The 27,989-nt window shown below is 52.8% G+C and overlaps 1 protein-coding gene across 1 annotated transcript; it reads right to left on the minus strand.

The window, feature by feature from the left end:
• Window positions 1-269: 269 nt before the first annotated feature.
• On the minus strand, window positions 270-17,165 carry RBM15 (RNA binding motif protein 15). Its single transcript, XM_062509785.1, has 4 exons — window positions 14,283-17,165; window positions 8,401-9,967; window positions 2,056-2,228; window positions 270-329 (listed from the first exon to the last, which is right to left on the minus strand). The coding sequence occupies exon 1, from the start codon at window positions 17,163-17,165 to the stop codon at window positions 14,346-14,348; it is 2,820 nt and encodes a 939-aa protein (XP_062365769.1). The 3' UTR covers window positions 270-329; window positions 2,056-2,228; window positions 8,401-9,967; window positions 14,283-14,345.
• Between the last annotated feature and the right edge of the window lie 10,824 nt (window positions 17,166-27,989).

Below are 27,989 nucleotides of genomic sequence, written 5' to 3' on the forward strand. Positions count from 1 at the left end.
TGGTTTTCAATGTGCCTTTGCTCCTGAGCTGGGCTTTTCTGCCTCTCAGATTTAATCCTCAGCTCCATCCTTCCCAGAGCAGAGCTGACTCACTCACCTCGTGGGATGAGCAGCCAGGGAGCTCCAAGTGCCAGAGCACAGCCAGAGATTTCAGCTCTTTCTATTCAGACACAAACAATTGGCCCCAGGGAGGGATGCAGGGGCAGGGACAGGGAGATCAGGGTGATACTTCCCTGAGGATCAGCTGCTCCAGGAGCCCCTCTCTCTGTGGGGAGGATGCTGCAGTGATTCCACCTTCCAGGCACATTTATAGCCACAGCACAGAGGACCTGGAGGCAAAACCAGTTTTAATTAAAGCCAGAATCACGACGCAGCAAAGTCAGAGACCACCCCCCCCCCCCCCTTGGCCTCCTCTGCCCTTCTCCCCAGCTTCCCAACTATCCAGAGATTCCCAGGGATCCCCTAACACACAAAGGCAGCTCCAGTGCTGAGCCTGGATTCAACCAGCATCCCACAGATTGCATTTGGAAGGGTAAGACACAACACAGCAGCTTTGACTTCCTTCCCAGCAGTGAAGGTGCAATGTTTTGCATTATCACCAGGTATTTCAAATTACTATGTCAACCTGGGATATTCATTCCAGCCAATGGCACTATCCTTCTTTTTACCTTTCCCCTTTTTTAATTATTAAGGAGATTTGATTATCCTATTTTTTTTCTCACCCCTTTTATTCCTCACCCCCTTTTTTTTAATATTAAGGCAGCAAGAGAGTTGTTTCACCTATAGAAGCACTCCTGTAAACTGTGAAATGGGTCATTTCAAGTCCAAAAATGAGGTGGTCTATATTTAATAAAAAGCTAGAGAGTAACAGTTTCAAGGAGCTCCAACACTGTCAGAGGTAAGAAAGTTCCTCCATAGAGGAACCAAATCCAGCAGTAACACAATTATACAGTGCCAAAGAAATCGTGCTTAAATGAGGGGGAAATGACAGGGAATGGGGGATATCAGTGCTACAAACCAGTTCATTTTTCATATACTGTTGCACAGCTTATCACAGGAATCTGCAGGCAGCAAGTGCTTTGGGAATGGTCCTTTTACACTGTAACCATCATCCTTTTATACCCTGAACCTCATCCAGCACTCTGTGATTAGGATGGACCAGTTAATATCTGCACCCAGGACAGGATCCCGAGGGGGGAACGTTCCAAACCACCAGGATTTCTGGGTAAGATTCTTATTTCCGGATAAGATTATTATTTCTGACGTGTTTAAGGCACTGGGAGTTGAAGGGGGATGAACAGGTACCATACTGAGCCAGTCCTGCACTGAGGCCTCAGCCAAGCCCTTCTGCAGCAGGGAGGAAGTCTTCATTTAAAAAAATTCAGTTTTCACCCCTTGAAACAATAAAATTCCTCGCTCTCACCGAATCAAACACTGCCAGCAGCTTTGGTTTGCTGCTCTTACAGGAACTATGCGGGAGCCTTGGCTTCAGGTTTTCCAGTCTTAAAGATTTAAACCCCAACTAATTCTGCTTCTCCCTAAGAGCAGCTGTGTTTTTGGCTTTTAACAGAGTGGGACCAAAGCAAAGAAAGAGGCACCCCACCATCTCCTCACCCTGCTGCTCCCACTCTGCACAATTCCAACACCTTTCCCTATGTTCTGCTCTCGCCCTGTAAATGAAGCCTCTGCTCAACACCTTCCTCTCAGCACAAGCCCTGTGATATTTTCACCTCTTTTGCCACCAAGAAACAACTTGGCAGGATGTGGTGTCCACACTCCCCATCCCATCTGCTCCAACAAAGCTCCCCTTCAAACCCCCAGGATTTTAAGGGGAGTCCTGCTCTGTCTCCCCATCAGACCAATATGTCACCAATTCCTCACCCTGATTTAGCAAAATGGGAGTGCTTGTCCCCCCTCTCTTTCCTTCTGCAGAGGAGCAAACAGCTCAGGAGCTCCCATTTCCCACATCCCAGCCCATGGATGGGCACCACCAGCCTTTATCTGCCCCCAAAATAATCCTGCACAGGCAAAGCACCTTTCTCCAGCCACCATTACCTCTTGTCTATCCAAAATTGTTGAGGAAACCAATGCCCACAATGAGAAACTCCTCCCAGGAGCCCTGCACCATCCTGCCAGTGGGCTGGTGAAGTCTTCAAACCTTTGTCTTCCCACTGAGCAGGCCCAGGGTAACTTCTGATGGTCAAACACATCTCTGCTCACACCTCGTGCTGGGAAGGCAAGCACAGAACAGATGGTTCAGTTCCCCTGGCAGCTCTGAAAACCAAAGGCATTTCTTTACTGCAGGATACAACATGTGCATGAGAGAAACCAGCAGTGAGCAGGATGGGAACATCTGCCCCCAGGAAGGTTTTCCCATCCCACTGAAGTCATCTTGCAAATCACTTCCTAAAGCTGGTTTTGTGTAGTGCAGAACAGACAGGGTGTGTGGAGAAATGCAAGAGCAGAGGTTGCTGGGACACAAATGAGGCTAAAAGGTGCAATCTGAGGTGGACTAGAAAATCCCTTTTGTGTCCCTACTCCCTTCACAGAATCTTTAAGGTGGAAGAGCCCTCCTGGGTATCAAGTCCAGCCTGTGTCCAATCCCCACCCTGTCCCCAGCCCAGAGCACTGAGTGCCATGTCCTGGCACTCCCTGAGCACCTCCAGGGATGGGCACTCCAAACCTCCCTGGGCAGCCCCTGCCAAGGCCTGACCTTTTCTATGCAGAAATTATTCCTGAAATTGTTTCCCTTACTCAAAGGAAATTTTTCCACTATTCATCTGTGGGAGAGAAAATCAGCAGCAATGGCTAAAAATGATCCTCAGCATGAAAAATGCTTTGTAGAAGGGTGGTGCCCTCCCAGCCATCCCTCCTGGTCCTGGGAAGGCAGTGGAGAACAGGATCCCTCCTACCTTCCAGCCCTCGTGTACCTCACAGGCAGCATCTCCACACTTTGTGCTGGAAAGAAATCACCAGCAGCCTCCTGGATCTCTCCAAGAAGATAACTGCACACACAATAAATCAAACCCCCTGGAAAACCAATGCCAATCTCAGCACTGTGCCCTGAGTCACCTGGGGGAACATTTCCTGCCCAAGCTCATCCTCTGCACGTGGGATAATATTCCATGGCCAGCTGGGTCTTGATGGGAAACTGTATTTGGAAGCACTTTAACCAGGGTTCATTGGTTTAAAAACCTTCTAAAATGCATGGTGCAGAGAAACCAAACACTAAAGAACTCTCCAAAGATCCAGCGACCTGCAGGGAACCAGAACTGGCTGGGAGGATTCCAAGTGACCAAAGGAACCCAAAACACAGCCTCCATTTTTCACTGTACCCCAGCAAAGACCTGGTACAACACCTGAGTCCCTTTGGAAAAAAAAAAAATATCAGCTTCATTTAGATAATTAGTTTCCTGAGCACCAACAGACAGGGGACTGATATCCTGAATACTGATATCCTGAATCATGATTAATTTTAGCACCACAAGATTAAGAAAGCAAGAAGAAAACATGGAAGGTAAGGATCACTGCTGGGTTTGTGGCATGCAAACAGCTGGGCTGCAGGGGTGCCACCCTTCCTGGGAAGGAAATGCTTTACAATTGTTAGCCAGGAATTTACTCCCAGGTGTAATCCTGAAGGAAAACCTGGGCGGCTTCCAGGACCTGCTCCCAGTGCTTGCCAGGCAGAATTGATTTATGGGGTGGGCACCTGCTGGGTCTTAAACCTGCTTCAAGTGGTGTTCCACATGCCAGGATAAAAAGCTGCTAAGACTCAGCTTGGGTCTATCAAAGCTACAGAAGTCAGTGCAATTGGAGATCACATACATCAGGAAGCACACTGCACCCCCCATTCCCATTGGAATTATTAATTTATACAGTCACTGTACACCCCTGAGTGTCCTGGCTACCAGCTGCAGGTTTCTCTTCCTTGTTCTGTATTCTGGGTCATTGAAAGGCAGCACAGAGCTCCCAGAACATGGATTTAGGCATTGCACAGTGCACAAAATAAGCCTCTCCTTACCCTGCACTCTCTGTGCTCAGGCTCTGCCCTTGATAAAAAACATAATCTACTAAAAACCAAGGCTGTGACTCTCCCAGCACTCCTCAGATGCCAGCAGCAGATAAACCCAGGCATTGGACATGGAGGAAGTTGATCCTGATGTTTACCATAAAATAAGGAACAATTTTTATCTCGCAGTGAGATCCCCTCCAAGGGCTGGGCTGGGATTAATTCTTATTAAATTTATTGGTTGTTTCTCCAAAGTGCCCAAGCTCTGGGTTTGCTTGGAGAGCTGTCTGGGAATCCCACACCTCCTCAGAGGGCTGAGACCAGGGTGAGGGACAAGAACTCTGGGTTTAACCCAATCCCTGGGATCTCCCTTGGACCTTTGCAGGGGTTGTTTGAACCCAAAGCTGCTGGACTGCTGTGCTGCCCTGCTCCCAGCACACTCATTAACCACAGGGGCAAAATCTCCACAATTCCCATTTGAAAGGGGAACAAGAGGCTTTTTCACATCTGTGGCAGCACAAAACACACCCAAGACAAGGTGCTTCAGCTACTGACACCACCGAGGTTCCTGTGTTTACCTTAAACCATGTGAAGAAAGCCAAAAGCAATTTAAAATAGCTGGGTAAGGATATGACAACAGGGCCTTCCAGCTGCAGGAAACGTGGCTGTTCTTCCCTCGCCCTGTCTGGCAGATACTTTGTGGTCTGGGCTGTTTACTTGCCCTCACACACTGGTAACAGGAACACTTTTTTTGGTGCTGGTTTTCCCCCCAGCCTGGAACATGTTCTGCAGATGTGTTTATGATGCAGAGCATTATTAGGCTGCAATTCAGCAGAGCCTGAATTTAAAAGTTTCACTTCTGAGGAGCTGAAGGCCTTCATAGGAGGTGGGAGTTGTTTGGAAAATAATAAAAATCTTTAAAGACACCATAATAGATTTCACTGAAGTCCGTGTGAATTTATCAGTGACTTTACAGAACAAAAATTAAAACAGATGTTTGAAAACCCAGAAGTTTTAGTTTTAGCTGAGATCCTCAGGGGAAAAGTTTCCAGCCTGCAGAAACCACAAAGGGGATGGGAGCTCTTGCTCATGGCCACGGACAATTCCAGAAGTAATTCACAGGTCAAAGTCTCTTTTCCAAAGCAGACTTTGCCTCTGAAGCCACCACCAAGCTTTGCAAAACTTTCCCCTACAGATATCCCTCAGATGGAAAAGACAGAGCCAGGATTGTACTCTGGAAGAAAGAGGCAAAGGGTGTCTTTACAACACCCCAGAGACAAAGAGAACACCAATAAACCGAGCTCCATCCCCTCAAGCCTTTGGACAAGCTGGAAAGGAGCCACAGCCACCCTGGCTGACACAAGAGTGGTCACAGGAATGGGGGTCTGGGTGGGATTGGGCTCTCCCAGCCTCAAGCTGCTCTTGGGGTGCAGCTCTGAGTGCCACGAGGAACAGCAAAGGCACTGTCAGATACCTGAGAGCTCAGAACATGCTGTGCCTCAGTGCCAGAGGGGCAAGCTGGGCTGGCAGAGGTGAAACACAAGGTCTTGAAGTCACAGAACCTTGGAATGGTTTGGGCTGGAAAAAACCTTAAAGCTCAGCTTGTTCCTCTCCCTGCCATGGCAGGGACACCTTCCACTATCCCAGGTTGCTCCAAGCCCCGTCCAGCCTGGCCTTGGACACTTCAGGGGTGGGGCAGCCACAGCTGCTCTGGGCACTGTGTGCCAGGGCCTGCCCACCCCCACAAGGATTTCTTCCAATATCAAACCCCAATTTCTCCTTTTTCAGTTGAATCCACTCCCCTTTGTCCTGTCACTCCAGCTCCTGACAAGGAGTCCCTCCTGAATTCTGTACACAGTCTTGTCTTCACCCACCCAAGAAGAGCAGCATGAGAAACATCAACATCCCCTTTTCTCACCATGTGCTCCCCACAAGCCTCAACGACAGCAGCTCTGGTGGTTCAGGACCTCATCCTGCCCTGAACCTCTGCTCAGGTCAGAGCTGGAGCAGCCCAGGTTGGCAACAACCAAAGCAATCCCTTGGCCAGGGGGGGTGCAAACACCTCCATGGCCCAAAGGACATCTCTCCTCCATGGGCTTAACAACAACCCCAGGAGACCTCGCTGGCTTCCCTTCACTCAAACCCTTCTGCACCCCTTGTGTGTCCTCAGACACATTTGTGTCCTCAGCTGTAAAATGTGCAGTTGTACAGCCTGGAATGCATCTGAAAGCAGAGCCTGGCTGGAGGATCCAAGTGCTTGCCTGCACAAAGGGCAGAAACGCCAGGGCAAGCTGCCAGCTCGGGGCTGGGTCAAATGGTGAGCATTGCTAAACCTTGGCCTGACCTATCACTGCTCTGGGGACAGGAAATACTGAAGAGAGCTAAAAATCTCCAGCCTGATCTTGGGCTGCCATTGCAGAACTGGGAATGAAGGTGAAGGCAAGCAGATAAGGAGATGAAATAGCTGTGACCCATAATTAACCTACAGCTCATCTGCTCATCTGTGGGGCCCACCACATCCCATCCCCGTCCTGGAACAACACACACCAACCAGTTCAAACCCAACCTGGGCACAGGAGCTGGGCTGGGAGGTGGCAACTCATTAATGCACAGCAACAGCAGCATGTTTGACAGCATCCACACCCCGGGTTCCAGTGTTTAATTAATACATCCCTGGAGCGGGGTATAAATGAGGAAAAAACCTTTGTGCCACTGGCCGTGTTCTCTGCTCCTACTACAGGTACCTCCAGCAGCACGTGGCCAAACAGGATCAGCAGCAGGAGACTCCTGTTAAACCCATCACAGCACGTGCTGAGCCCGTCCCCCAGAGCTTACTCTGCCTTAGGAGTTCACCTCACCCAGTTCTCAAGGCAGCTCTAATTACACTCAGGCACAGGGCTCTGAGCCAAGAACCGCAGGAGACACAAGGGGAACCACAAAGCCATCTGCCCAAGAGCCTTCCCAGTGCTCTGCCTGTTTGACCAAACTCTTTCTGGTCTTTGCCCCAGACCTCAGGACACGAGGTGTGAGCAGAACCTCCAAGACCATTTGCCATTTCATAGTAAACCAGCAGCATGAGGCCAACACAAGCTTGTTATAGGCCAAGAGCAGAATCTGGGCCATCTGATGTTTTAAACTTATTAATTCAGCCGCAGCTGGTAAAAGCACAGTTCTAAAAAACGTGTGAATTCAAATAACCGGCTCCCATCTAATCCGCTCGCATCGCTCCCTGCTGCAGTGCAGTTAATTAAATGGTTCTCGTTATAAATCCACTTTCCCCAGAAGTCTCATTAGCCAAATTAATATGATGCATATAGAGCACTTAACCCTTCCAAGAGACTGGTTTTAACAATAGCCTGGCTCTACCTGGCCACTGGAGCATCCTTCTAAGCCCTTCAGAAGGCAGAGAGGCAGACCCAGCACCCGATAAACAACTCGCTAGTGCAAAGTGACTGTAGGAGAACCATCCCACAGCACATCCCACCATACCTCCGAGTCTCTACAATAAATGCATGATGTAAAGGAGACAGGGAACCATCTCCCAGTGAAACACACAGTGAAATCTGACTCAGAGGCAGAACTCTTCTGGAACAGCCACTGATACTTCAAAGCACACCCAAAAAGTGGGGTAGTGTCCAAGCCCTGACACAACCAGCTGGATACTTGAACAGATAACCAGCTAGCCAAAAAGATCCCCTTTTTGGGGGTACGCTAACAGATCACCCATCTCCTGTCAGCATTAACCTCCCAGCCCAGGCAAAGGGGCTGGAACACATCTCCCATTATTGCTACCAGCCCCAGACCTATTGTACAACACTTCACAGGATATTCAGTGGTTGTATCTCAACAGCACAAGAAATACACTGCAAAAAATAGGAGTTTGAACTGCAAACACCAAGTTCTAGAAGAAAAGGCATCTCCTGAGTTTCCCCTCTCCAATTCCCTTCCCTCACAACCAGCAATAGCTACAATTGCTCCTATTTACAACAAAAAGCTTCATTTAAATTATTACACCAGCATCCCACAAACACAGACACTTTGCCAAATCATTGGCGTGGCTTTCCTTATCAACACATACAAATTATAAACACTGCTCTGGGTTAAAGCAGTGTTAATCCAAGCAGTTCATAAAGTCAAAATAACAGCTCCAGCTTGCCAAGCTGAGAACCCATAGTTGTATGTGCACTGCCCTGTTTGTTAACGGGATCCCCCAATAAACAGGGAAGCACATCCAAGAGTCGGCTCCTTTGCTCCTGAGCGGGTGGAGCAGCACGGTGACTGAAGAAAACACAATTAATAAGCATTAATAAACTGGAGAATCAAGACAACAAAAGGCGAACAACAATCTCCTTTTACATTACAACTCAGTTCAACCTCTTCCAGCCCCTTACCTGTCTTAGGGATTTACACAGCGCTTTGCCCCGGGAACAGACACCTTGCAGAGCACAACCACAGCATCCGTCGGCTGAGAGGCATCTGCAGCCTAGCAAAGATCCTGCCCGGCTGCAGGGGGTTATCCGTGGAGGTTAAAGTATGTCAAGGCAAACAGGGCAAGCTGCCCTTCAAGGTGTCTTCATGGCACGTCACAAGAATTCTACCACGAGCACAAACACGGGAGCTCCCGAAGCCGAAGATGCAGCAGTGGCGGCTTCCTCTCGACGGCCGCGGTCCCCGAAGTCTCCTGCAGCAAACACGGAGTTGTGCTCCTTTGGAACAGCCTTCCAAAGCTCAGGAGCCCCCGGGGCAGGAGAACTACAGCACACAATGTTTTCGGGCCGCCTCCGGCTTCTCCTCTCCCCATCTGTACTACACCGGGAGCGCCTGCACGGAGCGCGCGGCAGGGCCGGGACGCGAGCAGGGCACATGCACATCCGAGGCGTGTGGAACCACTGGCTTCAAAACCGGTCAAAATAAGGCACTGAGACACCACGCAAAGGTTTAAATTACCGCCTCCAGCTCTCAGGAACTCTTCATCCGTTCAGCACTAAACCCACAACTGCTGAAAAGCCCCTGGAGATGGAGGAGCGCCTCGCGTACGGCAGGAAAGGCTTTATTAACAGCATTTAAACACTTTTAAGGACTCATTTCTCTTTTTCTTTTGGCAATTTTGGTGCAAAAGGTTTTACGTGCAAGATTCAAAGCAATTTCAAAACTTTTTTCTTCAAAACTATAAAAAAAACCAAGAATCAAAACTAAAGGCAAACACGTTGGGTGAACAAAATAAATCAGAAACTTAAAATTCAGTAACTCCGGCTCTTCCAACCAGCGAAGCCCCAGACTTGGGGTGGTGCTTCCCTGCTTCTTGCAGCACCGCTGCCCCGTCCCGCTGAGGAGAAACGCAGCAAGTGACCCCTTTTTCACTGCAAACACGGGGGCCACAGCAAGGCCATCAGACACAATTCTTCTGACTGGTACCACAGGTCGATCAACGCGAAAGTGTCGGTGCTCTCCCTGCTTCTTGCTCAAGACCCACAACTATCAGCTCAATTGGGCAGCAGCAGCAGGAACCCCTCCGCTGCCAACACAGGGGCCAAACGTTTGTCGTCAATTCACTTCCAGGCAGAAAAACCATTTTCCTCAAAAGAAACAATTTATTTAGAATGAAACAAAATCAGCTCAACTGTGAGCGCATGTTTGAGTGACAGCTACTTTTAAGCTGTGTGAGCCATAAAAAGGGTATTCCTTTACTTTTCCAGCAATCTTGTGTACACAGCACAAAGCAAAGAGGTCATTTTTTTTTCCACTTAAAACACGGGCATTGGCATCACAATAGCAGATACACAACTTTTTTTTTTTTTTTAAAGCTGCCATTTTAGTAAAATGCACAAATACTAAACAGATAAGCTTTCTTCCACCAGGAGGCCCATGTAAATTCCACATAAGCCACAGCTTCTCTTCCCAAAGGTCCATTAGAGCTTGGTATCCCATGCGGTTGTCTTCTGCAGTCCACCAGATTTGCTTGCAGGAGGAAAAAAAATGTTATTTCAATACAAATGTGTACACCAGATTTGGGTTTTTCCCCTCCCTACATTATACAGATGAACATAAAGAGCTACGAGGCCTTTCTGAATATTCTACTTGGACTTCAAAAAGCACCAATACCACCCACAGGCATGAAACCTCGGAATGAAGTCGCCTTCTAGGGATAGATGCAAAACAAGTAGTGCAGGGCTTCTTTTTGGACCAGGATTAAACTAGGCTTACAGTACTGATGATTACTCAACTTGCAATAACACTTGATGGGGCACATCGAAGTCATTAACCAGGAGAAAAACCAACCTAATTCTTGTTAATTTGGTTGACTTTCCTCACTGGATATTTCCTGAAGGCAACTTATCAACAAAACCATGAAATGCTGTATTCCACAGCTTTTCTGCTCTTGTTTTGCTGCCCAGTTCTAACAGCAGACAATGCCAATATTAAAAGGTCAAATCAAAGACACACCCAATATAATTTAAAATTGTTACTATTCAAGTCATATCTCCTAGCCATCATTTTCACACAATTGGAACTGCAGGAAGATGAATATTCAATGAACCATTCTCTGCACCACCCAGTCTGCTTTAAGCCTGATACAAAAATCACCTCATCATTCAGTCTAGCAATCATTGGAATATCTGTCCTTCGGTGCTATAAAGAAATAAACAGGGGGACAAAGGGGAAAGAACCCCAAAAGCTCTAGAGTCACATGGCAACCATTTCTTCCCTTCTGGGTACACAGCACTCCCCAGGAGTGCTGCCCTCAACACTGCTTTGCTTAGAGCCAGGAACTAGCATTTTCCAAGCCATTTTTCCCTGAGTCCTCAGAGTTTTTGAACTTGTCTTCAAAATTTTGATTCACTCCTCCTCCCAATTAATACCTCAGGCCTTTCACCTCAGTTACCATCAACCAGAGGCTTCCCAAACCCACACAAGAAATTGAAACTTGTTCTTTGCAAAACTTGGCTCTCCATAGAGACCAAAAATGTTGTCACCAAAATATCGCATCTTTAACATCCTTGTAGGAAACAAAAGAGAGAGAGGGCAATGTTTTTCTGCCTGGCAATAATGCCCTTTTCTCTCTGCGAGGGTGACAAGGATGTGTTGGTGTTTGTGCCCCTAAAACCTCTGGATTGAAGATAACCTTGGTGCTCCCGTGGCAGCAGCTCAGGAGCAAACAAAGCCACTGGCCAGAGGCCAAGGAAGTTGCACAAAGTTTCCAATCGAACGAAATAAAACAACAAACTAAAATCTCCAAGAAAACTATGAGACATTTGAGGTTCTTTCCCCAAAGCATAAAGCACAAGGATGAAATGATTCAGGAAAAGGACATCCTTTTTCCAGGCTAATTCAACACTCTAATGAAACAGAAGAACATCAGCTGCACACAAGGTCGGGAGGGAATACTGAGCTCTTGCCAGAGCAACGTAACGCCAGACACAAGGAGAGAGCCAACAACTGCTACATCTGGTCTGCTCTACACAAAGTGGTATCACCCACAGGCTTCTAAACCTTCAGCTCTGGCCAAGCTGACTTCAGTGGACAATTACTCCAGTGGGGAACACCTCAGACCAAGGAGGAAAGCACAGCCTGCCCAGCTGCACCACCCAGGATGGCAGCACAGGAACTTAGTGCCGGCAAAAAATAAGGCTGCCAAAGTTTCACCACAAGAACGCTCAAAGAGTTTTCAAATCCTTGCTTACAAAACAGAGCAGCAACCACAAGTAAACCAGATTCAAAGAAGCAGTGCTCCATTAAATAAGGAACCAGAAAACCTGGAGTCAAACACAGCTTTGCCTGTTCCTTCTCTCCAGCACAGCACAATTTAAAAGCCAGTGGCAGTTAAAACCACTGTCATTTTCCAAAGAAAAATGGAAGTGCACCTAGCATGTTCTTCCCAAAATGTTTCCCAAACCAAGCTGGCTTCGACAAGCTTTGCTGACCCCAAGTTTTATGGGTTTTTAAGCAGGTGCCTGCTGCGGATCAGCGGAACAAACGCTGCTCTAAGTGACTTTAAATGTCCAACACAAACTTTAGTGCTTTTATTTTCCTGGTTTTTGGGCAGATTTAAATTCCTGGCTGTTCAAGTCTCTTTCCCAGAAAACTCTTGCAAGTGATTTCTGTCAGATGAAATGAGAAAACTCCCTTTGAATGCAAGCAGCACTTGCAGCATTGATCACCTGCTGAGACACAACAGGCACCTGCTCCAATTAAAACATTCTCTGCAATAAGTGGTAAACACGCTGTATCTTAAACACAGTGACTTGCATTTCCGGTGTCATTCCCCAAAATTCTTGTTGTTAACAGTAAGCTGAACAGCTGAGTTCCACCATCGCTTACATTCACATTGAAGGACAACCCATAAATCCTGGATTTTACCCTCAAATTTAAGAGCATTCAATGAGGCTTTCACCTTTTCATTTAGAAAGAAAGATAGCTATAAAAACAAAATCTGTGTTTAACAGACGCTGCCACAATGGAATTCTCAGTTCACCACAACGTTTGGGGTACTGGGTCTATTCATTCTGGGCAGATAAAGGAATCAAAGCCCTCTTAAACCACAGCCCTCTCTGACAAGTGGTTTAGTAACAAAAATTCCTATTTTTGTGACAGAAACTCAAGCAAGTTCAGTTACACCCACAAAATACATTCAAGACATTTCCTCCTTCATCTCCTATTCACATCCTATTCCACACTTCGAATTTGATTTTTGCCATGCAAGTTGTAACAGAAATCAACCCGTGCCTGTATCAATTATCCAAGGAATCTATTGGAGCACGGACCAAGTGAGGCAGCGTTACTTCTCCGTTGCCCAAATCCCTGAAAACATGGCTAAGTGCAAGATTACATTCTGGGTTTAAGTGCAAGATTACAATTTTGGGGCCTGTGAAGAGATACAGTGAGATTTACACTTCAGTTTAGAAGCTGCTGCAACATCCTCTCAGTTGTTAAACAGAGCATCATGTAATTAGATCCCACCAGGGACTGAGATCCCTTCTTGCCTCCTAAATGCCTGGATTACCAAAGGTGGCTGAGACAGCTGGAGAAAAGTGCCCAATGACTGGGGGAAAAATAAAAAAAACAAAACTATGTTATTTGGAAAAAAAAATAAAACAACCTGGAAACTATTTCATCCTTGAATCACAAAAACAAGAGCTCAAACCTTGGCATCTTGGAGTATTTTTAATATTTCTCCAAGATGCTGAAACCACTTTACTCCAGGTGCCCATGATAAACCTCATGTAATGCCCGCTGCACGCTGTACCTGAAAAGTCCCTAGCAGACAGCAGTTCCTTGTTATTAACAAAGAGGTAAAATGTTAATGAGAACTTTTATGTAATTAAATTATCACAGAATGAAAAGCATCTCTGGAGAGAAGCACTTACTTGCTCAGTTTGCACTGTGGAACCAGACCCCACTGAACCCGCAACCCTTGGAAAACAAAACAAACAAACAAAAAAAGGTAGTAAAACCAAAACCCCACAATATAACTCAAGTTCTCCTTAAAGCACCTCCTTGTTTCCTGCACACAAGAGCGAGCACAAGACATTCCTGGTTCGCAACAAAGTCCTCAGCTCTTCACCAAACCTCACCACGGCTACAAACCCAAAGTGCACATATGGGATACGCTGGGAATCAGGGAAGTACACCTGTTAAAAAGCCCAGTTTCAGTGCATGCACCTGGGGGGCTGGATTCCAAAAAGGAATTCAGTGTTCTGCTGTGTACCCGAGAGCAGCTGCTGCTCACCTGAAAAACGTTGACCTTGAGCCACATGACTCAACAGGAAAACCACTGTGGCTCCCGAGAGAGGGGATCCCTTGAGCCAAAGGGGCCCGAGGCTGACATGGAATTTTAAGGACTCAAAAGAGGAGCTGACATGAGTCTGTTATTAAAGTGTGGTTTTCCATTTCCACTGAGTGCTTTAAATCTAGTCTGTTCGGTTTGGAGCTCTCTCGAGGACGAGCTCTTGGGACTTGCTTTAAAATACATGAAATGAAAAAAGGACATGAATCTAAATTAAGAAGATGGGAGTTTTTCTTTTCCCCCCTCCCCCCCCACCCCAGTTTTTCTTATTTTTCTATTTTCTGTAAATCAAAGCAGGCTGAGCCTCCTGCTGTCCCCACTGATAGGGAATTCTCAAAATATCCTATTCACTCTACTCCTAACCAACCTCTCTGGCTTCTACCTTTATAGAAAAATGTAATAACAGAAAATCGGCCCGGGAAAGTCACCTACAAACAAAGATCTATTTAAAATAACGACAGGGCTGGCTAAGGCTGTATCCCATAGCACCTGGCACACGCTGGAGGGGCTGCATGGAGGAGTAGGCAGGGTTGGGAACAGAACACGAGGGCCTTAGGACGCCCCACGGACAATGATCATGACCAGATAGTCGTCCTCTGATTTGGCCAACGCCTTGGCCGTGGAGTCCAGGAACTGCTGGGAGAAATCGCAGGGCGGAAAGGCGTGCAGGACCCCGCTGTTCTCCTTGTCTTTGTTCCCCCCAACAGGGAGGCTGATGACCCCAGCAGCCTGCTTTTGCTTTAGGTAGGACACCAGATTCCTGAGCGGCCTCTGCGTGGAGGTGGTGGCAGCCTCGGCGGCTGTGGCTGTGGCGCGGTTGTCTGAGGCGCCGGGCACAGCCAGAAGGATGGCGTATCCATTGGGACCCGCCACCTTGATGCGCCGGTTCACCTCGTCCAACTTGGGCTGGTCCAGACGGAGACGTTGGGTGATCTTGAGCTGAGCCACTTTCCCCCCAGTTGCTCCCTCTACGAGGAGGCTGCTGGCGACTCCGAGGTCCCCCTGGAGCAGGTGCATATTGGACGGGAAGTTGCTGTTCTTCAGCAGCAGCATCCCCTGCCAAGCCAGGCACAGCTTGGGCGCTGCCCCAGCCTGCGCTGCCCCGTCCTGCTGCTGTTTCTGGGGAGGAGGTTTGAGCCGGGAGCCTCCGCCACCTCCCTCCACCGCCCGCTCGTCCTTTTTGGCCGGACTTTTGCACTCCTGGGTGGCGGCAGCGGCACGATGCTTGCGCTCCCGCTCTGCAGAATTCTTGCGGTCACGCTTTTCGTTCTGCCCCCGCTCCAGGCTGCCCCGGCGGGACTCCCGGATGGGGGAAGGTCGCTCCAAGAGAAGCAAGCGGGACGAGCGCTCGGGATCACTACCGTAACGCTCCCGGCCTCCCAGGAGCTCGGGGCTGCGGTCCGGGGGAGAGGTTGTGGCCAAGCAGTGGCGCTTTCGGGAGGAAGAGGAGCGCTCGCTGTCAGGGGAACGGTCCAAGTGCCGGCCTCCATCCTCCGCCAGTCTCCGTTTCCTAGGCTGATCCCTGCTGCTACTGCCCAGCTCCCTCTCCCCGCGGTCCCGCTCCAAGGACCACCCATCCCGGCGGCGCTCCAGGCTTTCCAGTGGGTCATAGGCGGCTGCCCGATTACTCCGCTCCCGCACAGGGGGCGGCGGGGGCACCCACTCTGTCTCGGGATAAAGGTCTCTGTCACGGTCTCTATAGAGCAACGGTGGCGTCCTGTCCCGGGCCCCCCGGAGAGGGTCAGGGGGGGCTCCCCGATGAGCCCCAAAAGCAGCCGCCTCCGCCACAAGCTCATAATGAGCCGGGGGCGGCAAGGGCAGGGGCTGCAGGTAGGGCTGCTGGTACCGATGCTCTGTGTCGGCAAAGTCCACACGGAGCCGGCGATCCGGTCCCCCCAGGGGGAACCCCCGCATGTGGGTGCAGGCTGCCTGCGCCGCGTCCAGGCTCTCGTACTGGATATAGGCCCAGGAATCCCCTTTGCGGTAATCGATCGTGCGGATCGTGCCAAACCGATCAAACTCCCTGGCCAGGGCAGCCAGGGGCACCCAGGGCCCCAGGCCACCCACCCAGAGCCGGGTGGTCGGGGTGGCTTTCCCGTACCCGATCTTGATGGGGTTGCGCAGCAGCACCTTCCCTGACATGGCCAATTTGGCCCGGTGCGCCATGTCCAGATTCTCAAACTTAAGAAACCCGTAGGTGCTGGTCTGCCCACGCCCCGGCCTCTTGATGTCGACCTCAGTGATGACCCCAAAACGGTCAAACGCTCGCCGCAAGTCCGACTCGCTCACGGTGATGTCCAGGTTGCCCAGGAACAGCGTGCGGTTGGCTCTCTGGTCATCCTCAGGGCTGATCTCCTCCTCACCAGCCGCTCCAGCACCTCCTCCCCCTCCACGGAATCCCCCGGCCGCCGCCACACCGGCCACGCGCTCCAGCCCGTAGGCCGGCCGCACCCGCGCCTCGTAGAAGCTGCCGTAGTCCCGCTCCCTCTCCAGCTCCCTCGGCAGCGGCGGCGGGGGCGGAAGCCGGCCCAGGGCGAGCTGCTGCAGCCGGTAGTCCCGGTATCCCAGAGCTCCGCCGCTGCCCGCGGGGGACAGCGCCCGCTGCGCGGCCCCGGCCGGCGGGTGCCGCACGGCGGCCGCCACCACCCCGACCGCCGCCGTGCCGTAGGGAGACTCCTTGTCCAGCAGCGCCGGGGAGCGGCTGCTGCGCCGGCGGCCGCTGCCTCCGCCGACATAGACGGCCTCGATCTTGAGCGGGCGGTCGTAGAGCACGAGGCGGCCCCGGGCGTGCTTGGCGGCGCGCGCGTCCTCGGGCCGGCGGAAGTTGACGAAGGCCACGCGCTCGTCGGCGGCGCCGGCACCGGGCGGGAGCCGGCTGATCTTGACGCTCACGTCGCCGAATCGCTTGAATTCGTGGAAAAGCCCGTCCTCCACCGCCTCGTCGCTCAGCGCCGAGCCCAGCTCGCTGATCTTCAGCGTCTTGTACTCGCCGCCGCCCGGCTCCGACGAGGAGGAGGAAGAGGAGGCGGCGGCGGCCGCCGCCCGCGATTCACCGCTGCGGCTGCTGCTGCTCCGCGACGCCTCCGCGGTTTTACCGCCGTAGCCGTGCCGGCTCCCGCCGCCCGCGGCCGCCGCCGAACCTGTCTCGTACTCGCGGCTGCCGGCGCGGCCGCCCTTATCCGCGTGGGCGCCGCGCCGGCCGCTCCCGCTGTTGCTCTCGCCGGACGCCGCCGCCGCTTTCCCGCCGTTGGAGCCGCCGCCTCCACCGGACGAGCCGCTCGGCTTCTTGCTACCGCGCGAGGAGGAGGACGCCGAGTCCTCGCCGCCCCGGGAGCGCTTGGCCTTGGCGGGCGAGCGCTCCTTGCCCTTCATGGCGGCGGCGGCCGCGCTCCCGCCGGGCCTCCCCGACCGCCCGCTCACGCACCCGCCGCCATCTTGGGAGCCGCGCCGGCAGTGCGCTCCGCCCCCCCCCGCGCCCATTGGCTGCCCAGGGCGGTGCCGTCGCCCATTGGCCGCCGTCGCGGGGATGCTCCACCCACCGCCTGGCGATGCGCGTTCCCATTGGTGTATCGGGCTGTCGGTCTGTCAGCCAGCCCCGTGCTCCCGCGGGGGGGGCGGGAGCTGCCGCCGTCGCGCGCCCCCCAGCTCCGCTCGCTCATTGGGTAGTTAGAAAGGGCGCGGCGATCTCATTGGACGGTCCTGCCTGTCAATTGTGGCAGTTCAACCATAGGAGGATTTTCGCTGCCCATTGGACACTGGGCCGAACTTACCTCCGCTTTCTGATTGGCTCCCCTGCCTGCCAGTTGCAGTAATCGTTCTGCGGCCACGCCCCGCCCCTTACTATTGGCTCTCTCGCTTAGATGTGAGTTCCCATCGTACCTCTCAAAATCTCGCGAGTTGTTCTGTCCCCGCCCCTTGTCCTCATTGGTTACCAGTTAACCTATCGAGCTGCTCTAATTGGCTGGTCCCTAGGCCTGTCACGAAGGAGCACGCCCTGCCACTCACCTCCACTTCTGGTTTGTCATTGGGCGACAAAATGCCCCCAGGCGTCTGATTGGGTGCAGACAGGCAGAGTGCTGATTGGCTAGTGCAAAAGTCAATCAGGCGCTGTCGGGCTCTGATTGGCCCTGCGGGGAGGGGGCGGTGCCCCGCAGAGCTCGCGTTGCGGCGGCGCCTGAGGGCTCAGAGCGAGGCGGGCTGTGGTGCCGAGAGGAGCAGAGCGGGGCTGGGGCGGTGTTCCGTGTCCCTCCCCCGGACCCGGCAGTGCGCCTACCGGGCTGGGCTGAAGCCGCTGCGGGGCTGGAGGAGGAAGCTCGGCTGTATGAAGTGCCTGTCTCACCCTCTCCCTGTTTTCTTGTGCCTTTCCACATCAGGGAATGCAGGGAAGCGCTCCCGGCGGCTGCGGGAGCCCCGCAGCTCTCTGGGGCTCCCCACGCTGGGCCCGCGCTCCTCTGCCGGGTCTGGAACCCTGCAGGGACTGTCTCGGGGCCACCAAACCGCTTGAGATATTTTCCATCTAAAGCTTCACGTTACGGTGTTTGTCCTGATACGTTCCTGCTTTCACCAGTGGTCCCAAATTTCCTTGGGGAGCTGGACCTCGGAGGAGGTTTTCGGTGATGGTGAAAGAGGTTTGGGTTCGGTCTGAGGTGGAGGAGCCTTGGCGGCCTAAGGGTCAGAAAATCCCAGCTCCCGTGGAGCAGGAACGCCTCTGATCCCCGTGTGTTGTGAGGATCCCTCTCCAATCCCCGTGTGTTGTGGGGATCCCTCTTCGATCCCCGTGTGTTGTTCAGGATCCCTCTCTGATCCCCGTGTGGTTTTGGGGATCCCTCTCTGATCCCCGTGTGTTGTGGGGATCCCTCTTTCTTCTCCTCTTCTCTGCCTGTGGGAAATGTAGATTGGAAAAAGAAAGTTTCAAAGGGCGAGAAAGCTGGGGCAGGGCTGGGTCCCACAGCCCTGCTGGAACTGCTGCCCCTGCATCTGACAATCCCATGAATCATCCCCCCCCTAAACCCTCATTTCCCCCAATAAAACTGTAATTTTAACACCCAAACTCCAACTTCACCCTCAACCCTCCAATTTCATAACCGAACCCCAGCTGGATTCTCCCAATGCCCAGTTTCTCATTCCAAACCCTGATTTTTCCAGCCAAGCCCGAAATTCATCCCTCAAATTTTAATTTCCCTGCCTAAGCTCCGATTTCACACCCCAACCCTGATATCTTCTCCCCAAACCCTAATATCACCCCCTCCTATTCCATCCTTCAAACCCCAATTTCGTACTCCCAACTGCTCATTTCATCCCCTAAATCCTAATTTCATCCCCCATAACCTAATTTCACCCACCAAACCCTCATTTCATTCTCCCAAACCCTAATTCAGACATCCCAATTTTTTCCCCCAAGCATGAATTTCACCCTACCAGACCCTGATTTTATGTCCTAAACCCCTATTTTCATCTGCCTGAACATTAATTTCTTGCCAACAAACCCCAATTTGATCCCATCAAACCCCAATTTGATCCCATCAAACTCCAGTTTCACCCTCCAAACTCTTAGTTCCACCTTCTAAACCCCAATTTCACCCCACCAAACCCCAGTTTGATCCTCTCAAACCCAAATTTTACCCTCCTAATTGTTATTTTCACTCCCCAGGGCTAACTGGAGAATTATTATTGTCTGCCATCTAAACACATGGAAATCCAGCAGTTCCTGAGGAGGAATTCCCTGGAGCTGCACTGGACTGGGAAGGATTCTGTGGAAACCTGTGATGCTCCAGCTCCTCTGGGCTGTGTTTAACAATCCCAGCCCAAGTGGTTGGAAATCAGGAGAGCAGGAGGCACAGTGTTCCCCCACTGCTTCAGTGCCCTCACATCTCTGTGTCGCCCCATGGAAATCTGATTGCTCCAGGATTTAATCCAGCACAGGGAGGATGGAATCGGATTGTTTTAGCAGTGGCCATCAGGTTGTGTCTGTCCCTGCCCTGTCGTCTTCTGGCACAGGGACAGGGGCTCCTGAAGTCTTGGGAGGGTTTCAGTGGTGGATAAATGGCTGATTGTGAGATCATTCGAGGTTGGAAAAGCCTTCCAAGACCATTGAGTTCAACCTGTGCCCAATCTCCACTTTGTCCCCTGCCCAGAGCACCGAGCGCCACATCCAGGAATTCCTTGGACGCTTCAGGGATGGGCACTCCAAACCTCCCTGGGCAGCCCCTGCCAAGGCCTGACCACCCTTCCCATGGAGAAATTCCTCCTCATATCCAACCTGAGCCTCCCCTGGCCCAGCCTGAGGCCGTTCCCTCTCCTCCTGTCCCTGTTCCCTGGGAGCAGAGCCCGACCCCCCTCACTGCCCCTCCTGTCAGGGAGTTGTGCAGAGCCACAAGGTCCCCCCTGAGCCTCCTTTGCTCCAGGCTGAGCCCCTTCCCCAGCCCCCTCAGCTCTTCCTGGTGCTCCAGACCCTTCCCCCAGCTCCATTCCCTTCCCTGGACACGCTCCGGCCCCTCAATGTCCTTCTTGCCATGATGAACCCAAAACTGACCCCAGGGTTGGCTCTGTGGCCTCAGCAGTGCCCAGCACAGAGGGACAATCGCTGTCCTGGGGCTGCTGGGCACTCTGCTCCTGATCCAAGCCAGGTGCCTTTGGCCTTGTTGTGCCCCAGGCACACCTGGGCTTGTGTCCAGCCTCTGTCACCAACACCCCCAGGTCCTTTTCCAGCTTTCCAGGCGCTCTGCCCCTGGCCTGGAGTGTTCTGAGGGCCTGTTGTGACCCATGGGCAGGACCTGGCCCTTGGCCTTGTTGACCCTCACACTGTTGGCCTCAGCCCATGGGTCCAACACGTTCAGATCCCTCTGCAGAACCTTCCTGCCCTCCAGGAGATCCACAGACCCCCTCAACTTGGTGTTGTCTGTGAACTGAAAAGGGTGCCCTTGATCCCCTTTTCCAGATCACAGATAAAGAGATTAAACAGGACCAGCCCAAATCCTGAGACCTGGGGGAGCTCCAGTAGACACTGGCTGTGAGTGGATGTTGAATCACAGGATCCCAGACTGGCTGGAAAGGACCTTCAAGTTCATCCAGTGCCACCCCCTGCCATGGCCAGGGACACTTTCCACTATCCCAGATTGTGGGATCCATCCAACCTGGCCCTGGACACTTCCAGGGATCTGGGGCAGCCACAGCTTCTCTGGGCACCCTGTGCCAGGGCCTTCCCACCCTCACAAGGAGCAATTCCTTCCCAATATCCCATCTAACCCTGCCCTCTTGCAGTGGGAAGCCATTCCCTCTTATCCTCTCCTCCCAGGCCTTTGTCCCAAGTCCCTCTCCAGCTCTCCTGGAATCCCTTTAGTCCCTGGAAGGGGCTCTAAGTTCTTCCCAGAGCCTTTTTTTCTCCAGGCTGGGCATTCCCAGCTCTTCCAGCCTGGCTTACAGAGCTGGAGTGGAGGTGCTCCGGTTCCCTCAACAGCTTCATGGCTTCCTCTGGAGTCACTCCAACAGTTCCACATCCTTCTAATCTTAGGGCAGCAGAACTGGATGCAGTACAAACCTTGAAGTGACAAGGAATTGTGTTTGGATCATACACCAAGCTTCTGAAACTGAGATTCTTCTGTGGAACAACCTGAACTCAGCAGGAATTTCAGAGCCAGAGCCGTGGTGAGTTGGGAGCTGGGTGTGTGTGGATCATCTGAGGGAGACAGCTGCAGCTGGGTGGATGTGATCAGGTGAAGTGACACGAAGATGTGTGCGGGAGGAGCCGTGGCTGATCCATGGGTCTGTCACACGGGCTTGTCCCAGCCACAGCTCCTGGCTGGATCCAGCTGCTTCCCACAGAGACACAGCTGGAGGATAAAGCTGAAGGATAAAGCTCAGGCATTATGGTTTCCCTCTGGAGAAGTTATTCTGTCAAGATGGTATTGTTTTACAGCAATACCTCCCTTCCAGAGCTGCTAGAAAGGGTTTTGGAGGCTGGGTTGGAGTTGTCTGAGGAATGACATCCAGCAGCCAGCATGTTTTAGGGAGCAGAATATCCCGGTGTACAATAAGAAAGCATCACTGCAGTCTGGATCAGATACCCCCACATCCCATGCAGAGATCCCTTCCCTCCAGCTCCTCTCCTGCATCTCTGATTGAGTCTACAGGATTATGGAACCCCATGTTTGGGTTGGGGAGACCTTAAAGCTCATCTCCTTCCACCCCCTGCCATGGGCAGGGGCACCTTCCAGAGCCCAGGTTCCTCAGAGGAGCTGAGGAATCACTCAATGAGGTGAGAGAAAAGTATGCAGAAAACCATAATCTGCCATATTTCAGCCTCATCTGAATTTTTTTCATTATATCTGGTAAAACCTGGCACAGCTCCATGGCTGGAGAAGACATGCATCGCTTTAACAACAAGAGATAGAGACTTCTGTCTCCAAGGTCCTCTCCTTTTCCCAATGGTGCCTGGGGTTGGGATTAAAATTCCTCAGCAGATGAGTCACAGGGTAAAAGACACCTTGGGGTAGAGCACTGGGCCACATCACCACAGGAACGGGCCCTCCTGATAGACATTTAATCAGATTTCACTCCTCCTGACCCAATCCTTCCAAGGGGAGACTACTTCTGGATTTTTCCACCTCTGCATCAGCTGCTGGTGATGTGGATCTCTGTGGAAATGTATGGATCTCTGCTGGGCAGTGCTGGTGTGTTTTGGAGCAGTTTTGGCGCTGGGAAAAGGCAGCACAGCACCAGGAAGGAGGTCTGGAGAGGATCACATTTGTCAGGCCATGAAGAATGATCTGGCACAAGCAGGAATCTTCCCCTGGGCCCAGGCTGGAGAAGGAGCGCTGTGCTCTGCTCTGCCTGTGCTTAGATAAAAGTGTATGAATAATTCAGGTGCCAGATGGCCCTTGAGCCCCTGGCCTAAATCTAAACATCTAATTACAGCTGGTGTCCCTGGGACTTGGGCATCCAGGTCCCTCTGCAGAGTTGGGCTCATCTCGCTGGGTACTTGGGTGTTGCAGAACCACAGAAATTGGCTGTTTCCTGCAAAACCAACCAACCCCAAAACATTATCTTGGGGTTTAACTGTGTGTTTTCCTTTCCAAGCCCAGCTGGAGCAGATCACAGAGGAGTAGGTGGGTCTGATGGAGGAGGAGATGCGGTGGGCTCCTTGGATGGATCCCAGAGCTCTCACTCCAATCCTACTGATCAGGCTCGCGAGCACCTCTGCTGGGGAGGCATTTGCCTGTTTGCAGTTTTGCATTCAGACGAGCTGCCGAGATACGCTCCTATCCCAGCTGGCTGTTGGAGTCATGGAAATCCATTAGCTCCACTTAGGCGAGGCCACAAGAGCCCTCCCGGGAGCGGAGCTGCCACGATCTCCGACCCGGAGCGAGGCGAAGCTTTCCCTGGAACGGCGGCTGCGATCCCCGCAGTGGCTCGGACCTCGCCTTGGCCAGCAGAAAAGAAACTGGAGAACATCCCCGCTGCGGGATGCCGGGGAGGTTTGGCAGCGAGCAGCGAGGCGGCACCTCGAGGAAAGACGGGAGGGAGCCGATTTCTCCCCGCAGCCGCGAAGCGCTGCCCGGCGCTCCTGGCCGGCGGCGTGGGACGGACGCAGCTCCAGGATTCCTCACCCTTGCCTGCGCCGCTGCCGGGCTAAACCGCTGCTGAAGCCAAGCTCGCGTTGCCATGAACTCTGCTCAGCATCGTCCCCGAGGGCTTTAGGGACAGTTCTGTGTCCCCAAGCCGTGACTTCTGCGGAGCATCCTCAGCACCAGCAACCCCAGACACCCCGCGGCTCCCCAGCCTCGTGTCCCCCGGGATGCCGGGGCTGTGCCCGCAGAGCAGGGCAGGGAGAGCAGAGTAGGGAAGAGCAGGGCAGGCAGCCCCTGCCCGTCCCGCTGCCGGCAGAGGGCAACGACAGCCCGTGGATTACCGGGTCTGATCCGGCCCCGCAGCCGCAGCCCAGCCCGAGACCCTCTGCCCTGGCTCCTCACCCTCCTCCGCTCCCTTTTCTTCACCATTTCATCTCTTTTCCTCCGCTGCGTGGGGAGGGCTCGAGTTTAATAAGTAATGAAGGAATTTATGGAGCCATTAGCACGGTAATTGTTCGCTTTCCACCTAATATTCAGAGATTAATGGAGAGGGAAGAATAAACCCCCAAAGTACAGGGAGAATTAAGGCAGGATCAGGGATTGCATTGCGGGGCCACATCCTTCTCAAAAGCCCTGTGTCCTGAGGAGACCTGGTGCACGGACGTGAACCCAGAATTCCAGAGCTTTGGGTATCCAGGGACCCCCCCTGCTCTTGGTCGCGTTTCCCTCCCAGGGTCTTGCTAAGAATGGTCCCTCACAGGGCAGTCATATCTGCACAGGATGGAGCCACCTGATTTTTGGTGCCCAGCCCCAGTCCCTCGTGGCCGGGCCCTGCGGCTCCTCCTGCAGGGATGCAGCCCGAGGAAGCCAAGCGGAGCCCTGGGAAGCTGCGCACATCCACGGGCTTCAGGTGCTTTGGCTCCGCTCTGTCTCCGGTCCATCTGCCCCCTGCAAGCTGCTGCCTTTGCCTTCCAAGCGCTACCTGTGCTCAGAGGAGCCCAAATTTACATCCTGCTCTCTCACAGACCCTTCCACCGAGAGGCGGGGATCTGGTCCATCACCACGCCGTGCCTCGGTTCCTCCCCGTGCCCCGGAGGAGGAGCAGCAGGGCTCGGCCCATCTGTGCTCCCGCAGCCATCCCGGCAGGCAGGCGCCTTTAAACGCTGGAGCCTCCGCTGGAGCCATTTCCATGTCACCGCAGGTTGGTGACACGGCCAGGAACGACGGACGGACGGGCTGGGGCTTGCTGGGCAGACACCAAACAGGTGGCGGCTCTGGAGGGGGGACAACACATAACCACAAGTGCCCAAAACGACCCGAACCCCAGAGACTTCATCCCGGCCAGGGCTCTTGGCTGCCTTTGGCAAAGGATTCTCCTTGGATAGGGAGAGGGAGGGAAAATGGGGGAGACCCCCCCCAGCCCTGCTCTGAGCTATAACGTCACTGCTGCGTGTGACGTGTTTGCAGGACAAGTGGCACTTGCTCCGGGAGGGAGAGGCAGCGCTAAGGATGCTCTGAGGAGCCAGACAGTGAGACCAGCACCGAGACCTGCGCCCTTCCCTGTGTCCCAGCGGGGAGGAACAAGGACACAGCCTGCGGCAAAAGACATTTTCCAACCATTTGCACAAGCAGCCGGGAAGGGAGGCGCTGGGCAGGAGCCTGCGGAGCGCCCGGCGCTCACAGAGACGAAGGAGACGGCCCCAGGGACAGCTCCATGTGCCAGCCAGCTCCAGGCACCTCACACCTCTCTTCCACACCTCTAAGGATCATCCCCATCTTCCTTCGTCTTCAAGGTGGTGTGTGTCACGTCTGGCAGCTCTTCCCTGTGACAGGCTCCAGCCGCGGGGGGAGCGGAGTGTGCCGTGCCAGGCAGCACGTCCTCCCCTCTCACCGTCCCTGTCCCTTCGGGGCCTTGCCTGCAGCCCTGGAGGAGAGCAGACCAAATCTTCCTGACATCTTCCTTCCTCTCCAACACCTTCCCAAGTGCAAAAAGTGGTGTGCTGAGTTAATTCACCCCAGGGCACAGGTGAGAGCCCACAGAAGGTGCCTGGGACCCCTCAGCTCTGAGGACAAATGCTCACCACAAACTGCAGGATTTTTCCTACTTACCTGCCCTTCCCATCCCCAGCAATGCACAGGCAGCCCAAAACTGGTTTCTCATCCCATTTACCTACAGAAAATTTTCCACCTCCTGCTAAGTAGCTCTGGTGCCTCAGTTTCCCCACACTGGGGGGGGTTCAGGGAGCAGTTTTTCCATACGTAGGAGTGGGCAATGCCCTCACCACGCCCCCAACACATCCCATCTCAGGTGCTCCAGCATGGATTCATCACGTCTTTATGTCACCAGGAGAAGGGAAAAATGGCAATTAAAATAAATCAGAGGCTGGCAGCTCCATTTGTCATCTTGAGGGGAACAGTTCCAGCCTGGATGGGGAGGGAACTCAGGCAGGAGACAATCAATAAGGCCGTAGGTCTGTAAGGAGACACCCACCAACCTTCATCAGGGCCCAAAGTCAAAACCTCGCCTGACTTTGCCATTGGAGCAGTGCTGGACCTGGGGAAGAAATGTGCAAGTTCAATTCCCTCAAGATCTTGTGTTTCCAAGCCAACAGCCCTGGGCAAGGCTGTGCTGCTCAAGGAGACCCTTCTCCAGGTGTAAGGGGATCCTCCACCCTATGGAGGAGCCGTAAATAATTTATGGTGTTGGCTGGTGGCACAGCTCCTGGGCAGACCTGAGGCTGCTCTTCAGAGGGGATTTTAGCCCAGGATGCTCCAAGGAACAAGGGAATCTTCTCATTTCCAGAGGACTGGGAGCTGGGAAATGCTTTGGGATCTCAATCCCAAGTGATGCACAGAGCACAGTGTCACTTTGGGCCATGCGGGTGATTCACACCCACCAAGTTTCATCCCTGTGGTGGTTCCATGCTCTTCATCCCATGGGACCATACCTGCCACTTGTGTCTCCCCATGGACATTGCATTATGGATTTCATTCCATGCTTTTCCATCTCTTTAGGTGGTCCAGCAGCCGTTCACTTCCAAAAGGGCTGGGCTCATTCCAGCACCTCCTCAGCCTCCATGGGGACAAGGACCCAAGGCAGGCTGTCCTCCAGGCAGAGGCACCAGGAATGGTTGCTCCCAAAGGAGAGCCATGAAGGACAGGGTGGTGTCCCCACTAACCTGCCACAGGCAGGCAGCTGGAACACACAGAGTCTCCACAGTTTGGGTGCCAGTCCTACCCCACCAACAGGACACCTGCTGGGAGATCCTGATGGAAAAGGATCTGGTTTTTGAGGCCCTAAGGGCTCAACATGTGGCTTTATGCAGTGTGAGGGCACTTCACAGGCACGGGAGCAGCTCTGCAGCCTCCTCCTGCCCCAGGATCTCCCTCATCTCCATCCCATCTCCATTCCTCCTCCCCCTCGAAGCCGTGATAAATCCTGTGGGTCTTTATCAAAAGCCACACTGTACATTCGGTGCCTGGAGCTCCTTCAGCCATGGACTATGAATTCTTGCTAAATATATATTTAAGGCAGTCGTGGGGATATTTTTAAATGACCCCTGAAGCTATTTCTGCTTAATTTCCCTCACTTTTTCTCCGTGTCTCTCCCTGATCTTCTCCTCTGGAGAGGATGAGAGCTCATTTTCATCTCTCCTGTCTGGGAGATGGGGTGCCTGACTGGCTGAGGACAAAAAACAGCCCAAAAAAGAGCAGACAGAGGTGAGCAAGAATAGCAACAGGGCTGGCCCAGGGCAGAGCGCAGCAGGGTCCGGCCCCCCTCCCGCTTCAGGGTGCTGCTAATCACCAGTCAAGAGCACCAGGGTGGAATATTCCCCTCTGCAGCCTCACCCAGGCACCAAACAGGGCTTTCAGAACCTCTGTAATCTTAAATTGGATTAAACCTACATGGTCAGGATGAGATCTTCTCCTGATCCTGTTGCTTGGGACCAGCCCCTGCTCAAAGGCAAAGACACATCCCAGTCTGCCGTGAGAAAACAGCGGGTCCAACCATAGCCCCAAACCCAATTTATTTTCCACCTTGAGCCAAGCTGTTTCTCTGCTTTACATCTCAATTTTCTCATCTGACACCTGTGGAAAATCACCCGTTCCTGTAGCTAATAAGCCCCGCAGATGGAAGAGGTTATTTTCGCAGGCAGCCCTCAGGGGAAGGGCAGTGTGTGTGTGTGTGTGTTTGTGTGTGTGTTTATGCACACATGGGTTAGTGCACTAAAACACTGCCAGGGGAGAAATACAAACCAGTGCAAAACCCCAGGCTGGTGCTGAGGAGAAACCAGTTCATTGGTTTAACTCTTTCATCTCCACGCAGTCTCCTGCCCCCGCTGATGTCCTTGAGAAGCCTTCTCTGGAGCCATTGGCTCATTCATCTTCCCCGCAGGTGTGATTTGCCCTTCCAGCTCTGCCCTCACCCTTCCCATCCATTCTTTTCACAGGTGATTAACTCCCAGTCCCGAGTTTCATCTGCCACAGCAGCCTCCCCCTGGTGCTGTCCCGTTGGGTTTGGGCATTTCTCAGGTGTCTGTGGGGATTTTGTCTGGCTCCTTCAGATGGGCTGAGTGGGAAGAAGCAGAACTGTGTGCTGGCTTCCAGCAGGAAAGGGGCAATCTCCTTT

The sequence above is a fragment of the Cinclus cinclus genome, chromosome 27 (assembly GCF_963662255.1).
Source record: "Cinclus cinclus chromosome 27, bCinCin1.1, whole genome shotgun sequence".
NCBI classification, from domain to species: domain Eukaryota; kingdom Metazoa; phylum Chordata; class Aves; order Passeriformes; family Cinclidae; genus Cinclus; species Cinclus cinclus.

Coding starts and splice junctions, on each gene's coding strand:
- RBM15 (XM_062509785.1), bottom strand. CDS start 17,165: ATGAAGGGCAAGGAGCGCTCGCCCGCCAAGGCCAAGCGCTCCCGGGGC.